At 36.9% G+C, this 15,321-nt stretch overlaps 1 protein-coding gene across 3 annotated transcripts; it reads left to right on the forward strand.

Annotated features, from left to right (window-relative positions):
- The first annotated feature begins 174 nt into the window (after window positions 1–174).
- Window positions 175–11,760, forward strand: prkab1a (protein kinase, AMP-activated, beta 1 non-catalytic subunit, a). Of its 3 annotated transcripts, XM_047373115.1 has the most exons (9): window positions 1,215–1,343; window positions 3,405–3,587; window positions 3,701–3,870; window positions 3,992–4,085; window positions 4,670–4,784; window positions 5,836–5,969; window positions 6,211–6,279; window positions 7,258–7,331; window positions 8,007–11,760. In XM_047373115.1, exons 2-8 carry the CDS (start codon window positions 3,438–3,440, stop codon window positions 7,288–7,290), a joined length of 765 nt encoding a protein of 254 aa, XP_047229071.1. In that variant the 5' UTR covers window positions 1,215–1,343; window positions 3,405–3,437; the 3' UTR covers window positions 7,291–7,331; window positions 8,007–11,760. The 3 variants fall into 3 exon arrangements, with proteins under 3 accessions (XP_047229070.1, XP_047229071.1, XP_047229069.1); XM_047373114.1 differs by lacking the exons at window positions 1,215–1,343; window positions 7,258–7,331 and adding an exon at window positions 175–296; XM_047373113.1 differs by lacking the exon at window positions 7,258–7,331 and having other exon boundaries at window positions 1,217–1,343.
- Window positions 11,761–15,321: the final 3,561 nt, after the last annotated feature.

Consider the following 15,321-nt stretch of genomic DNA (forward strand, 5'->3'; position numbering starts at 1 on the left):
CATCTAGTACCTTAAAGACGGGAAATACCTTCATGATTATGACATGCAACTATGAATAAACAAGTTAGTTTAGAGTTGGGGAATACTCTTTATGTCTTAATTTTGGCCGAGCTGACGCAATACTGTCCATATATTAAGCAGTTTTCATGAGCTGCTATATTTTTTCAGTTAAATAATGTGCGCTTGCGCAGATGGGGGGCGGATTTGTTTAGCTGGACCATGTAGTGTTATGTTTTCGAATCCATCGAAATGGAGTTGGTGAAACACCGGCAGCTACGACGGTAAACGGTTCTGAGGTAAAACCTTACATGTTCACCAGCATCTGTAATATGTGTTTTCGCCGTCATGTAACGTTGCTTGTGTGTTAACAAGCTTTGGTGTTTAAAGAAGCTCAGACGAAGCGGCTGCCGACACACTGATGGAGCTCTGTTAGCTTCGGTCCAACACCTAACGTTAGCTTTCTGCGAATTAACCGTACACGTGTAAAGGAGCAGTGATGTGGTTTATTAACGACAGCTGGGTTAATAATTAACGTAAGCTGTAAACATGTACGGGAACTGCGTGGCATTGCTTTTACTCGTTAAAAACTAAAACTACTCACGTTGGATTGTTTTGCTAATCCATCTTGAGTCAAATATGGACGGATTCAGCCGTGGATTGATTTAACGCAAGACGATTGGGTTAGGGATTCTTACCCAGCAAAACAAATTAGGGTGTCAACCCAGAAAAAATAATTCAAGTGGCTAAAGTCTGTTAAAGCAACCTACGAGTTGAAATAAATAATCGACAACCGGCATGGTAAAATGCGAATTATTATCTAAAAACAATAAAGACAGCAGCCTTATAATATCTAATAAGACGTTTATGATTCGACTACAAAATGCTAAGATATAGATATACATTTCGGGCAAGCATGATGGATCATTACCGATCATTAAAGTAGCTCATCGTACATTCATAGCACTAGTGAAACCATACAGAAGCAGACATCCGGGTAAACATGGAGGGCATTTGCTATTCTTCTGTTATTAATGTGTACAGTAACAGTAATAATAGAAACTAGCAGTTACAGGGACATTGGTATTGTTTGATGATAGGAATAATTAATTTCACTTGATCACTTGAGTTGTACAGCATCTCCATTGTTTCCTGGTCAAATTCAGAATCATTCTGTTTATATTCAAGGTCATCCACAACCTCCCCGTACTTATCTGCTGTACTTCATGTCGGCACCTCCTCTGTCCCCTCTCTTCGCCCCCACAGCAAAACCTTCTGCTGCCAACTATGGAACTCTCTTCCATTAGGCATCTGTAACATTAACACTCCAGATCCACACTTAAAAGGCAAGAGAAGTTCATTTATATACCACATTTCAGTAAGAAGACAATTCAAAGTGATTTACATGAATGGAACATTGCTGTGGCATAATAAAGGCAGGTAATAAAAAGTTGAACTACAGTCTAAGATTAATGTTTCAGTTAATAGGTTAAACAGAAGAGGCAAAAGCAACTCTGAACAAATGGGTTTTTAACCTTGATTTAAAAGAACTCGGGGGTTTCAGCATGATTACGGTTTTCTGGAACTTTTTTCCAGATTAGTGAAGCATGAGAACTGTTTAAGTCTGATTCTGGGGATGCAGAGTAGACTTGAACCAGAAGACCTGAGTGCTCTTGAAGGTTGATACATTGACAATAAATCTTTAACATATTTTGATGCTAAGCCATTTAGGGACTTATAAACTAACAGAAGTATTTGAAAGATAGAGAGAGCCAGCAGGACTTTAGAACTGGGGTGATGTGCTCTACCTTCTTAGTTTTAGTGAGGAAGCAGACATCTGTTCAGGACTGCTTACTCCTGGTAACTGTACTGCTTCATATAACTTATTGGATGTTTTTATCTGGTTTCATTGTTGTTTTAGTTTTCATTTGTGCAGTGAATTATTATTATTACCTTATATGATTTTTAGGATTCATTTATTGTTATTATTGATTTGGATTGCTTACATTATTGGTATTCTCTAAGTTTCTATCTGATATTTCATCAACCTTGTTTTTAACATGTACATGCATACACACTCAAACACATCCAAGCACACTTAACCAAATATTGAACCGCACACCTACATTCTACAATAATCACTTCTTTATTTTGGCTGGTTTGTTTGCATAGTCCCCCCCCCCCCCTTTCTTTTACTTCCAAGTTGTTTTGGCTTTATTGTTGTCTCTTGTGACAGATGGAAAAAACAGACTACATTAATCAGAAATGGTTTAAAAACGTAATAAAAATATAATAAGAATCGCTTTGGTGAACAGAATTCATACTTAATGCATAACTATTTAAAATCCATATGTGTGTTCTTCTTAGTTCATCTATGGCGAAATATTTAATTAGTAAATTAATGAAGCTGCCAAAACACAAAAAAACCTAAAGTAGATTTCAAAATAGCTTTTATAGGCTGTTTATATTTAAGGCTGCACCTTAAATATAATAATATTAACTTACTGCACCAGCCTGTAAAATTAGTGTGAAATTAAGTAAGAAAACAAAATAATTGTTGCAGCCCTACATGACAGTACAGTTAAAGATAATGAACAACTATGGTTTGTTCGGAAGGACTGAAGGAGAAAGTCTCTTCTCTAAAATGAAAATGATAGCATGATTTGAAAGTTTTGTCTGAATGAACCACCAAGACATCTGGAACGAAATCTTTAAGATGGATGAGACCAAAGTAGAGATTTTTGATTATAATGCACAGCCCCATGTACTGTATGTGGAAAACCGAACACATCATATCAGCACAAACACCTCAGCCGACACATATGGCAGTGACTCAACTGATTCGCACATGCATAGAAGAAGTAGTGCTCAGTTTGATGGACCCCAGGAAGCTTTATTTTTATACCCTGTTTAGGTGATAATGAATACCTACAAGAGCTGATACTCTACAAGGGGTCAGCTGCAGTGAAATCAACTGGTTCTTCACTGTAAATGGCAAACTCACACCAACACCGAGGTCCTTTGCAGTTAAGGTGTCATGCTGGGAGAAATGTTATGTGAAGATCATGTTGAATCTAAAATAACATGTTGGTTATACTGTCCAAATATGAATGTGTCTCATAAAATACTACAGCTGTGTAGTTCCTCCCTGCAAGGATTGTGTTTTTATCATCTAATAAGCACACAAATCTGTTTGTGTGATGATATAATGTGTAATATAATGTAGTAACAGAGATTAGGTCTTTAAGCGGACATTGCAAGCCATTGCATATAGGAGATATAATAGTTTAAATATTGCTTTCAAACATTATTCGCGCAGCAGCTGTTAATGATTAATTGTATTGTTTGATGGCAAGCGTTATCTGAGTTTCCGACGGCTTTACACGACTTCTTAACTTCACTCGCAGTGACCTTGTGACTGCCTACAAGAAGACGAAACCATGGGGAATACAAGCAGTGAGAGGGCTGCAATGGGCCATGGGGAGAAGGCTCAGCGAAGAGACAGCCGGGGAATCAAAGAGGGGGAAAGGCCTAAAATCCTCATGGATAGCCCAGAGGATGCTGATATTTTTCATGGAGAAGACATAAAGGTATGCACTGGTGTTACATTACTTAGAGGTGCATTTATTTGCTTAAAACTCTGAAATCTAAATCTTATCCATATTAAAGGTGAAAAAAATTGTATCTATCGTGCGTATTTCAGGCCCCTCTGGAGAAGGAGGAGTTCCTTGCTTGGCAGCAAGACATCGAATCAGAAGATAAAGGCCCAGCTGTAGACCGACCAACAGTTTTTCGCTGGACAGGGGATGGAAAAGAGGTCTACATCTCTGGATCTTTCAACAACTGGACCAATAAGATTCCCCTCATAAGAAGGTGGGGCCATCTCCTAAATTTAGCTGTTACATCCTTTATTAATTTTGGAATATTTTATGATTTAAACCATACTGACAAATGTTTCAAATGTCCTTTTGCTTGTACTATCATCTTTTTCAAGTCAGAACACATTTGTGGCAATTGTAGATCTACCTGAGGGAGAGCATCAGTACAAGTTTTATGTAGATGGCCAGTGGACCCATGACCCAGCTGAGGTAAGCAATTACTGTAATCTGTTTCGACTTTTTCCTGGATGTGTTTTGCCGTGTAACTTCTTCTGCATAGTTTGTGTTATTTCAACCGTTCTGATATGAGTGTTCAGGAAAACTTCTGCTATTAATCATTTCTATACTTTTTAAAATATTTAATGATTTCAGTCCGTTTAAACAGCTGGCTGTTTAAATAGTCTAATCTATGTGTTCTTCTTGAATAATGTTTTTAGCTGTAAGATTTTAAGTCTTTTCATGTTTTTGAAAAGTTTTGCAATCAAGCCATGTAAGGAATTTTGCTTCACTTCTTTTGAGCTACTTAGAACTGATCCACTCATTGTATATTATTCACGCTACATTTTAGCAGGAGGTGCAGGCTCTAGTTATTTCTCACAATTTCTATAATTGAAAGTATTTCAGGAAAAATGTCCTATACTGTCAGATTTACAATGAGAGGGCATTTAAATATTGGATTAAATGTCAACCTTGGGCAAATTATTACAAGGAATGTGTTATTGCTTTACCTAGTGGATGTCTTTTTACATTGTCTGTGAGGTGTGTTAATTTGATCGTGCTGCATCTTTTAACAGCCTATTGTGACCAGCCAGCTTGGCACCGTTAACAATGTCATCCAGGTGAAGAAAACAGACTTTGAGGTGTTTGATGCTCTGATGGTGGATTCACAGAAATCCTCTGACGTGTCAGGTAATAGCTAACAACCAACCACAAAAATGTACTGAAGCAGATTTAAGATTGTGAAAGCATAAATTTAATACAGTCTTGATAAAATGATCAGATATTGTATTAAAAGGTAAGTTTAATTTGGATATAATAAAGAATGATCACAGACAAAAGAAATAGAAACAGATGCATTAACCATCTTTTTTGCAGTAGCGTAATATCACACCTGAAAAATGCAGACAAATACATCTTTTAATTTGAGAATAAAGATTTAGAATTTCTGATTGAGCAAAGTCACCAGTGGAAAATCTAGGAAAATATCACTTAATTTTCTAACTATTTAGATTTGTTTTTGTTCTTTTTCTTTTTCAGCACTCGTGACCTTTTAGTAATTTTTCTTTTAAAGTAGGCAGACAGGAAATCATGTGAAGAGAGGGAGAAGACATGCAGCACAGGTCACTGTGGCCAGGGCTTGAACCAGGGGACAGGTGCGTAGAGGGCCGGAGGCTCTCTATACATGGAGCGTGCTCTACTGCTGCCCCAGCACTGCACCCAACTTTTAAACTATTTGAAAATAAAAGCCTGAATAGTTCCGCATGCATGTTTATTCCATTCCTTTGAGTCAATACTTTTTAGATGGATAGTTTTTGTATGCATCAATTTTCAAATCTTGTCTACATTCTTTATTGGACTGATGTCTGAAATTTGGCCACTCTAGCACATGAACATAATTTGATCTAAACCATGTCATTGTTGAAAGAGAATCTCAGTCCCGTCTTAAGTCTTTTGCAAACTCTAACAGGTTTTATTCTAGTGTTTCCCTGTATTTTGAGCCATTCATGCATGGACTTGCTGGTGTGGTTCAGATTATTGTTCTGCTGCCTAACCTAAGTCCACTTGTGATTATGGTCACAAACTGACCACTTTTAGGGTCATTTTGGTGGGCCCTCTCTTAGAAAGGTTCACCACTGTTCCATGTTTTCTCTATTAGCTTAAAAGCCAATATTATTTAGATTTATACAGAGGCAAATTTTGGTTTTGTCTTTGTCTAACTATTCCCCTCCTGTTTTATTAGATTTGTCCAGCTCTCCCCCTGGCCCATATCATCAGGAAGCTTATGTTCCTAAACAGGATGAAAAGTTTAAGTCTCCACCTATACTCCCTCCTCACCTCCTCCAAGTCATCCTCAATAAAGACACTGGCATATCTGTAAGATGACAACATTTAATTTGGGATTGCTCTCATTTTTATTTCCACTGTAAATTTTACTGCAACAGCCTGATTGTTTTTCTTCACCTTTCTATGTTTTGCTTTTGCAGAAGATAAGTTTTAAATTACTTGGGCTATTTAGATGGAGTGCATCTAGAGTACACCATAAACGTGCTTCAATATTGTTCTTTCATTTGTTTCTCATAGTTTTTTTTTTTTTTTTTTTTGCTCTTACCTTTAGTGTGACCCTGCATTACTTCCAGAGCCGAACCATGTCATGCTTAATCACCTTTACGCACTCTCAATTAAGGTACGGTTTGTACACGTCTCAGCTGCACAAACCAATTCTGTGTGGTTGATGTGTTTACTCACCATGTGGCTGCTGTAGTGGAAAATCTTTGTGGGAAATGACCAGCCTTTTTGGGGTTTTCAAAGAAAGTGTTAAACACTATCACAGGCATCTGGACTCGGTCTGCTGAGCGGATCGTATCTTTGGAATGGCAGTAGTGATAAGAAGCTGGCATAATGATAACAGGACAGGCTGAAGGACAGATAATTGCTCTTGTTACAACACTAAGTGGAAAAACAACCAGAATAAGCATGCCGATATAAAAAGAGATAGCAGTTTGAAACGTGGTCGGAAAGCCTTTGACTTACCGAGAAATGTTGTCTTAATTTGTTTTGTTTAATTTTCTTGGACTGTAATCAAACAGCGCTGCAACAGAGATAAAAGGGCTTCATTGTCTATACACACTCTTCATTTCAAACATGTATATTGTAAGGGATTCTCATACATTCACTGGAATTATTGGGATCTTCTCAGCTAAAACTCAATTAACTTTATCTTGTTTCTCTTAAAACTAACATTTTATCTTGTTAAATGTCAGAGCTCTGACAAGGACTGCTAAATGGAAATACTAGTGGGTGATCTAAGAGCCGTCATACTGATATAGGCATAACAGACAGATGAAAAAGCTAAGTAAAATAGCACAAAAGCAAAACTGTTGTGTGTATTTTCTAATAAAAGCTTTGTGTTGACAGCAGTGTTAAGTATTATCTGGAGGTATTTGATTTGCAAAACTGGGCATTATTTTACAAAATGCCAAACTGAGTTACTGTAAATGGAGCACCTGATGATGTATTTGTTTTATATGCATTAAAACAGCATGAAGTGGAGGCTTTTCCTCATCTTTAGTCACAGCTTCACCCATACACTGCAAAACCCTTTATACCCAGTGAGCTTTTTATATTTTTCTCACAAACCAAATGTACTTTATTGGAATTTTAGGTGATAAACCAACACAAAGTAGTTGTGAAGTGAGATGAAGAGCAAGCAATACACCCTGCAAACACACCACACAGGTCAGTGATAAGGTTGTGGAGAGGTTTAAAGCAAGGTTAGATTATGAAACAATATCCCAAGTTTAAAACATCTTAAAGAGCACTGTTCAATCCATCCTCTCAAAATGGAAGGAATATGGCACAACAACAAAGACATGGCCATTCACCTAAAGTAAGAGGCCAGACATTAATCAGAAAATAAGTCAACAGGCCAATGTTAACCCTGGAGGAACTGTAGATGAGCTCAGCTCAGGAACAGGAGCACTTTAAGCCATTCACTCTACAAATCTGGCTTTTATGAAGGACTTCTAAAAGACATTATTATTATTATTATTATTATTATTATTATTATTATTATTATTACACAGCAAACATGTAAAATAAGCAGTGCAGAATTTTTAGGTGGATGGAAAATGATGCATAGGATTAAAAAAGTATTTACAAATAAATATCTGAAAAGTTCAGCATGGATTTGTGTTCAGTTCATTTACTCTGATGACCCTAATGATGATGGCCTGTCACATAAAACACATTGAAGTTAGTGGTTATAACATGTGTTATAAAGTTCAAGGAGTATGAATACTTTTTACTTCTGAAGACCTCATATATTAGAATATTAAGCTTGCTATTCATCATAATGGATGTTTGATGCGTTGAAATGAATCTTTCCTCTGTGTTTTCTTTATTTTGTCACAGGATGGAGTGATGGTGCTCAGTGCAACGCATCGCTATAAGAAGAAGTATGTCACCACTTTATTGTATAAACCCATCTGATGGCCATCTGTTTCATTCCATCGGTGTGTGCACTAACTGTACACCAAGTGTGCAAAATATTTCCACGAAGCTTTTTTTTTTATACCATGAAATACAAAAAATAGACAAAACCTGTCTCACACCCCTCGCTGGTCTTTAAGCTGAGAAACAACTCTGAATGAGACAAATGATAATATTTACATTTTTATAAAATAATCTCCTGATCCCTCACAAAATTCTAATTCTTTACAGTGCATAAGAAGAGATGGTACGTTATATTAAATGATACATTTAGAAATCTTCAAACATACTAAACACTGCAAATAACATTTCTATAAATATGCTTTAACAAGACTGCTTATGGCAGGGGACAAACAGGTCAGTAGTTCTGAGCCCATGGTGGAGTGGGAGCCAACCATGAATTATAGTTTTTTCAAAAAAGGCTTTTTGTTCTTTCTAATTGTAATGCCCACACCCACTACCCCCTCCGCCGACACAACTTCTGACTTTAAGTCCATTAAGCCGCTCCAGTAAATTATAAAATGCTCGGCTTGCTACAGGCAGAGAGAGGAAAATATGAGTCTTCGATCTGTCGCTTCGCTTTGGGTCAGACAGCTGCTCCATCACTTTGATATTAAGGAATGGTACTGTTTCTGTCCCAGGAGGAACACGCCTCAATCTGCAGGTAATAACTTACCTTCTGTTCGCTCTCTAATCCACTGTAACCTACAGGTAACAGCTGGTCCTCGTTCAGCTTTGTGCCTTTTCTGCATTTTCTGCTAAAATGGCACAAACTCTGCCAGAGACCTGTTGTGTATTTTAGCTAGTGGAAGTTATTGTTAGAACATTTCCTTTAAGTTACATTTGGGGGCTGGTAAACACTAATGGTTGAGCTGTTTCATAGCTTGCTCTGACGTTACTACCAGGTGGTCCTCAAACGCAGCAAGTAGGTTCTGGGCTGGAGGTGAGTGGCTGTGAATGCGATGAAGATACTGCTAAAGGAAAGTTTGGCACAAGGCTGAAATCTAAACAAATCATAAAATCAGAAGCAAAACATAAACATTATTTGGATTACACCAGCATGTATGGAAAGCCAAAAGTGCCACAATTCAATTAAATAAAAAAAAGTCCCAAAAATTATATTTATACAAGGAAAAACAAAAAATTGAAGATACATGGATCAGAAAAAATGTTTATCTGTTGTGTAATTTACTTCATTGTCATGTGCTGCAGAACAGCATGAATTAGTTTTATCTCTAACTTACACATCAGTCATTTCGCAGGACAAAAAGTAGTATAGAAATGGTGATTGGTCTACAGCTGAGTTGCTGTGCAGCGTAACCAATCAGTTGTTAGCGTTTCTTTACTGAGACACAGCTGCAGTTTCAGTTATTTCATTATGTAGCATATAAAAAAGTAATTTAAAAACAATTTTTTATGTATGATTTATTTTATGTAGATTTCCCAGTTTAATTATTTTGTCAAGTAATAAATTGAGACCATTATAATTTATTGAAAAGAATATATATCTATTTGCTGTATACGTTTCCAATTTTATTCAGATGATCACATATAACAATGTATTTAATAACTTATTCATTTTGGAGATTTGTGTCATTGTAAGCTTTCTACATCAGCAATGTCATGTAGAATCTGTTCCAAGGATGAAAACTAAAATAAATCCAAAGTATGAAGCAGATAGGAGGGGGAAGAAGGGAAAATGAGGGTAAGGAAGAATATGTGAGGAGAAAGAAGTAGACAGAATGCAGTGTCAATCATGTCTTTCAGTGGTAAATATTAATTTTCTACTAGTTACAAAATGCATAGGGTGGGGCCCCATCTCAGATTATCTTGTCCTGGGCCCAGGGAAGGCTGTCAGCTGGCCTGTGCTTAAAGAGGTCCAATTATTAATGACATTACCTTAAGCTTTATGAACCTCTGAAATTAGCAACGTCCTTCATTTTTTTTTTTTTACAGCTAAAACTGTTACAGTGGTGCTTGAAAATGTATGTGAAATCAGTCTGAAATCCTCAAGCCAAGATGTAATCCAAAGGTGAAATTAAAGTTTTAGTATTTTCTGTCTATGGGAGGAAAACAATTGCAGATTGGCATAGTGAAGGAAAATCGAAGTCTTATCAGGTCGGCAAAGGGGATTACTTAGAACCTCATACTGAGAGTTGTTCAATCTTATCCTTAGCTCAATCCTAAGCCTTAGACATGGTTTCTGTCTGCATCAGTTTTATCCTCCACTGAATAAAGAATTGTGGTTAATCAACCGTTGCTAACAGACTTGCATCCCGCCCTCTCAAAAGTAACAATCCAATTCCTTTGGAGATGATGCAATGCGTAGGTCGAATGCTCAAAGCAACACAGTGAGCAATGCTGTGAAGGTTGCAAAAAGAAAACCCACTGTTCTACAAGATTATTGCTTTGTTTTTGTAGGTTAAACTTGCATTAACAAAACAGGAGGCTGAAGGGAACAAAATATGACAAAAAGATGATAAAACTATCGTGTGAGAATAACATTTACTCAGCCTGAAGAGAGAAAGAAAGGAAAAAAGAAAAACAGATGATTGATGAATCAGTGGAAAAATGATAAGGTGACCTGTCTTTACATTTTGCTTAACATGACTCATCCATTTTGATTAAACTATAAATGCTGAATAATACCTAAAACAATTCAACAAACAAATTGAACTGCCCTGCTCTTCAAATCCGTCCTCCGTGGAGTGGCCAAATATCAGCCATATATGTGGACTGGCGACCTGTCCAGGGTGTAACCCGCCATCTGCTGGAGATAGGTACCAGCTTCCCCGCGACCCACTGCAGAAGAAACGGTATAGAAAATGACTGACTGACATTGAACTGCTTGTAAAAACATATCTTTCATCCAAAAAGATCATTAAAGTATAACAAATGGAAACCTAATGTTGTTGGATCATATTGGAGGAAAAAAAGGTCAAACATCTGTTCAAAGTTGGCAGTTTTTCAAGAACTACTGAGAACAGATGAGCACTCTGATACTTATTTGTACTCTCTGTATATCTAGTCATTGTAAACATCTGCCTAAGGTTGTACATGTCTCAGTAGCTCCATTCCTATTTAATATGCCTTTATTTGTACATTGATTTCTGGGAGTATCTTTGCTAAGTAGAACACAGAAGCAATAATGATTTGGTAGGACACTGAAATGATTTTAATCAAAACAAATAATGAAATGTTCTCTTTTATCATGCTGAACGAAATATGTATAAGTATAATATATGTATAAATATATCTATTGCTGTTTTCTTTCCCATGGCTGAGAAGACAAAAAGTCATTAATCAAGAATGTGAACCTTCAGGTTATGGACTGAAAGTATGCACTAAGGCAGTTCTCTGTTTATTGTCTTGTGCTGTTTATGTTGATGGTGAAATGTATCAACTGCTGAACACAGAGGACAGAGTTAACATATATTTTATAGTGTATTTACAGGTGATCTTTTATTTAAATTTTAGTTGATGTTTTTTTGTTGACCCAGTTTATTTCACCTATGTTGATTGCCTTGTTTGGTAAGAACCATTTCACTCAAATAAATGTTTAACACTTGTTTCGATGTTGAATTTGTGCACTGATAACATGACAATGTACTGATACCACTGTCATATTTTTTTCACTTTTCTGCTTGATGAAAATATTAAATTAAGATCACAACAACCTGTTGACCTCTGTTTTGTTAATCCAGATATATATATAAATATATATATATAAATATATATATATATATACATTTATATATATTTATATATATATATATATATCAGAACACTGATTAATCAGCTCACAAGTAATCATGGGCAAACATAGCTAAACAGCAGTTTTTTTTGTAGGTGTACAGCTGCATAAATACAGGTCCTTCTCAAAATATTAGCATATTGTGATAAAGTTCATTATTTTCCATAATGTAATGATAAAAATGTAACATTCATATATTTTAGATTCATTGCACACTCACTGAAATATTTCAGGTCTTTTATTGTCTTAATACGGATGATTTTGGCATACAGCTCATGAAAACCCAAAATTCCTATCTCACAAAATTAGCATATCATTAAAAGGGTCTCTAAACGAGCTATGAACCTAATCATCTGAATCAACGAGTTAACTCTAAACACCTGCAAAAGATTCCTGAGGCCTTTAAAACTCCCAGCCTGGTTCATCACTCAAAACCCCAATCATGGGTAAGACTGCCGACCTGACTGCTGTCCAGAAGGCCACTATTGACACCCTCAAGCAAGAGGGTAAGACACAGAAAGAAATTTCTGAACGAATAGGCTGTTCCCAGAGTGCTGTATCAAGGCACCTCAGTGGGAAGTCTGTGGGAAGGAAAAAGTGTGGCAGAAAACGCTGCACAACGAGAAGAGGTGACCGGACCCTGAGGAAGATTGTGGAGAAGGGCCGATTCCAGACCTTGGGGGACCTGCAGAAGCAGTGGACTGAGTCTGGAGTAGAAACATCCAGAGCCACTGTGCACAGGCGTGTGCAGGAAATGGGCTACAGGTGCCGCATTCCCCAGGTCAAGCCACTTTTGAACCGGAAACGGCGGCAGAAGCGCCTGACCTGGGCTACAGAGAAGCAGCACTGGACTGTTGCTCAGTGGTCCAAAGTACTTTTTTCGGATGAAAGCAAATTCTGCATGTCATTCGGAAATCAAGGTGCCAGAGTCTGGAGGAAGACTGGGGAGAAGGAAATGCCAAAATGCCAGAAGTCCAGTGTGAAGTACCCACAGTCAGTGATGGTCTGGGGTGCCGTGTCAGCTGCTGGTGTTGGTCCACTGTGTTTTATCAAGGGCAGGGTCAATGCAGCTAGCTATCAGGAGATTTTGGAGCACTTCATGCTTCCATCTGCTGAAAAGCTTTATGGAGATGAAGATTTCATTTTTCAGCACGACCTGGCACCTGCTCACAGTGCCAAAACCACTGGTAAATGGTTTACTGACCATGGTATGACTGTGCTTAATTGGCCTGCCAACTCTCCTGACCTGAACCCCATAGAGAATCTGTGGGATATTGTGAAGAGAACGTTGAGAGACTCAAGACCCAACACTCTGGATGAGCTAAAGGCCGCTATCGAAGCATCCTGGACCTCCATAAGACCTCAGCAGTGCCACAGGCTGATTGCCTCCATGCCACGCCGCATTGAAGCAGTCATATCTGCAAAGGAATTCCTGACCAAGTATTGAGTGCATAACTGTACATGATTATTTGAAGGTTGACGTTTTTTGTATTAAAAACACTTTTCTTTTATTGGTCGGATGAAATATGCTAATTTTGTGAGATAGGAATGTTGGGTTTTCATGAGCTGTATGCCAAAATCATCCGTATTAAGACAATAAAAGACCTGAAATATTTCAGTTAGTGTGCAATGAATCTAAAATATAGGAATGTTACATTTTCATCATGACATTATGGAAAATAATGAACTTATATGCTAATTCATATAATTCATTCTTATATGCTAATATTTTGAGAAGGACCTGTACTAGCGCACCAGTTAGAGTGAAGTGACATCACAATCCCACTTTGTTGTTCCATTTGCTGGAAGATTAAGAAGGCGGGGTTGTCTTCATGATGTCTGGTAAGAGCTGATACTATTTGTGCATGACTCATTGAGTCTGAGGACATAGAAAAAACCCAAAACAGAGAGAGAAGCAGACCCAATTTCTTAAGCAAGCAGAAAATGTTTCTGTATCAAAGTTTTCAGAGAGAACAGTAAAATATCTAAGAGTGGAAGGAAAGAATCCTGCTTTTAAATTGAAAATCTATCTAGTTAAGATTCTTTCATAATCTATTCTCAGTAAAATAAAAACATAAAAACGGTTTATTCTATTGCAGTTGTTTAATTTCAAAATAAAATTTTTTTAGAAAAAAAAGTTACATTTTTCAATGACAAAAAAGTCCAAACGAAGAAGTAATTATTTGTATTAAAGTCACCAGTGCTACAATTGAAGCATTTTATTTCTTATTCATATATTTTTACCTCGATCAGAGTGTCTAGGAACTTTTACTTATAATAGTAATCCATGACACGACAGAGGCCCCTTTCTGTTTGCTGCTCAGTTCAGTTTATTTACTGTATGCAGACAAATATCATCTCCAGGCACTTTTCAAAACAAAAAGATTTAATTTATATACAGAATTGTGTAGTCAGTTCGTTTTAACATAGTCGTTTAGAAAGATTCATTATCATACATTCTAATTTGGTCCTAGTTATAAAACAATGCAGTAAAAGTCAGTTTACTATGCCAATTTGTTAAAAGTATTCCTAGAAATCCCAGCAGATTGCATTGAGTAACTTGCAGCAATCCCTTCTTTAAACGAGCATGTGAGCAATCAGTGAAAGAGTGAATTTAAGCACTGGAAGCCCTGCACACATATATAGAATAAACACAAACAACCACTTTCCAAAATATTAGAATGTATTCACAAAATAATTCAACTTCAGGTTAACATAGTACTTCAACGAACAAACTCTTTAACTAGGCTCTTCAAACTATATTACAAAGTAAAAAGTAGAACGAATGAAGAAAAGTAATAAACTACAGTCAAAGAGAACAAAAGAATAAAACTGAAACCAATAACCAATAATATGATGCAAGTCCACTGTGAATATGTTCCTTTAAGAACCAAGATTTGTCTTGTGAAATTTGGTGTGAAGCCAAATTAGATTTAAAACTAATTAAGAATGACAATTTGTATGTGTTTAAGCTACTAGTTCAAAATGCTTTAAGTAGATATGGGCCTGCAATTTGGTGATCAAACGGACAGACGTGAATATTTAAATTCCGGAGCAAGTGGTGAAGCTAACACAAAAGAAATATTTTTTAGCAAGTCCCACATGTACTTTAAATACCATTAATACATATTTTAATGTGTAAATGAGCACCAGCGTCGTGTTATGACCAATCTGTGTTTAAATCACTTATTGAAATAGTTTGTCGTACGTTTTAGAGGCCTGGTAAACACCACTAGACAAACACAATGAAATAAACAATATTTAAATAGTTTTATTGTCAACAAATTTTTTAGTTCTTACTGTGACCTGTTCTGATGAACAGTGGAGCATGTCCGATGGGCCAGTGAGTTAAGGAGGTCTGATGGGGCAAGTTAGTTGCATGGCAGGCAGCGGGGGGGGGTGAGTCTACTCAGACTGGCACACATGGTTCCTATGCCGTCATCTCTCATGCAGGGAGGAGGAAGACTACGTCATTGACATGAT

The sequence above is a fragment of the Girardinichthys multiradiatus genome, chromosome 8 (genome assembly GCF_021462225.1).
Source record: "Girardinichthys multiradiatus isolate DD_20200921_A chromosome 8, DD_fGirMul_XY1, whole genome shotgun sequence".
NCBI classification, from domain to species: Eukaryota; Metazoa; Chordata; class Actinopteri; order Cyprinodontiformes; family Goodeidae; genus Girardinichthys; species Girardinichthys multiradiatus.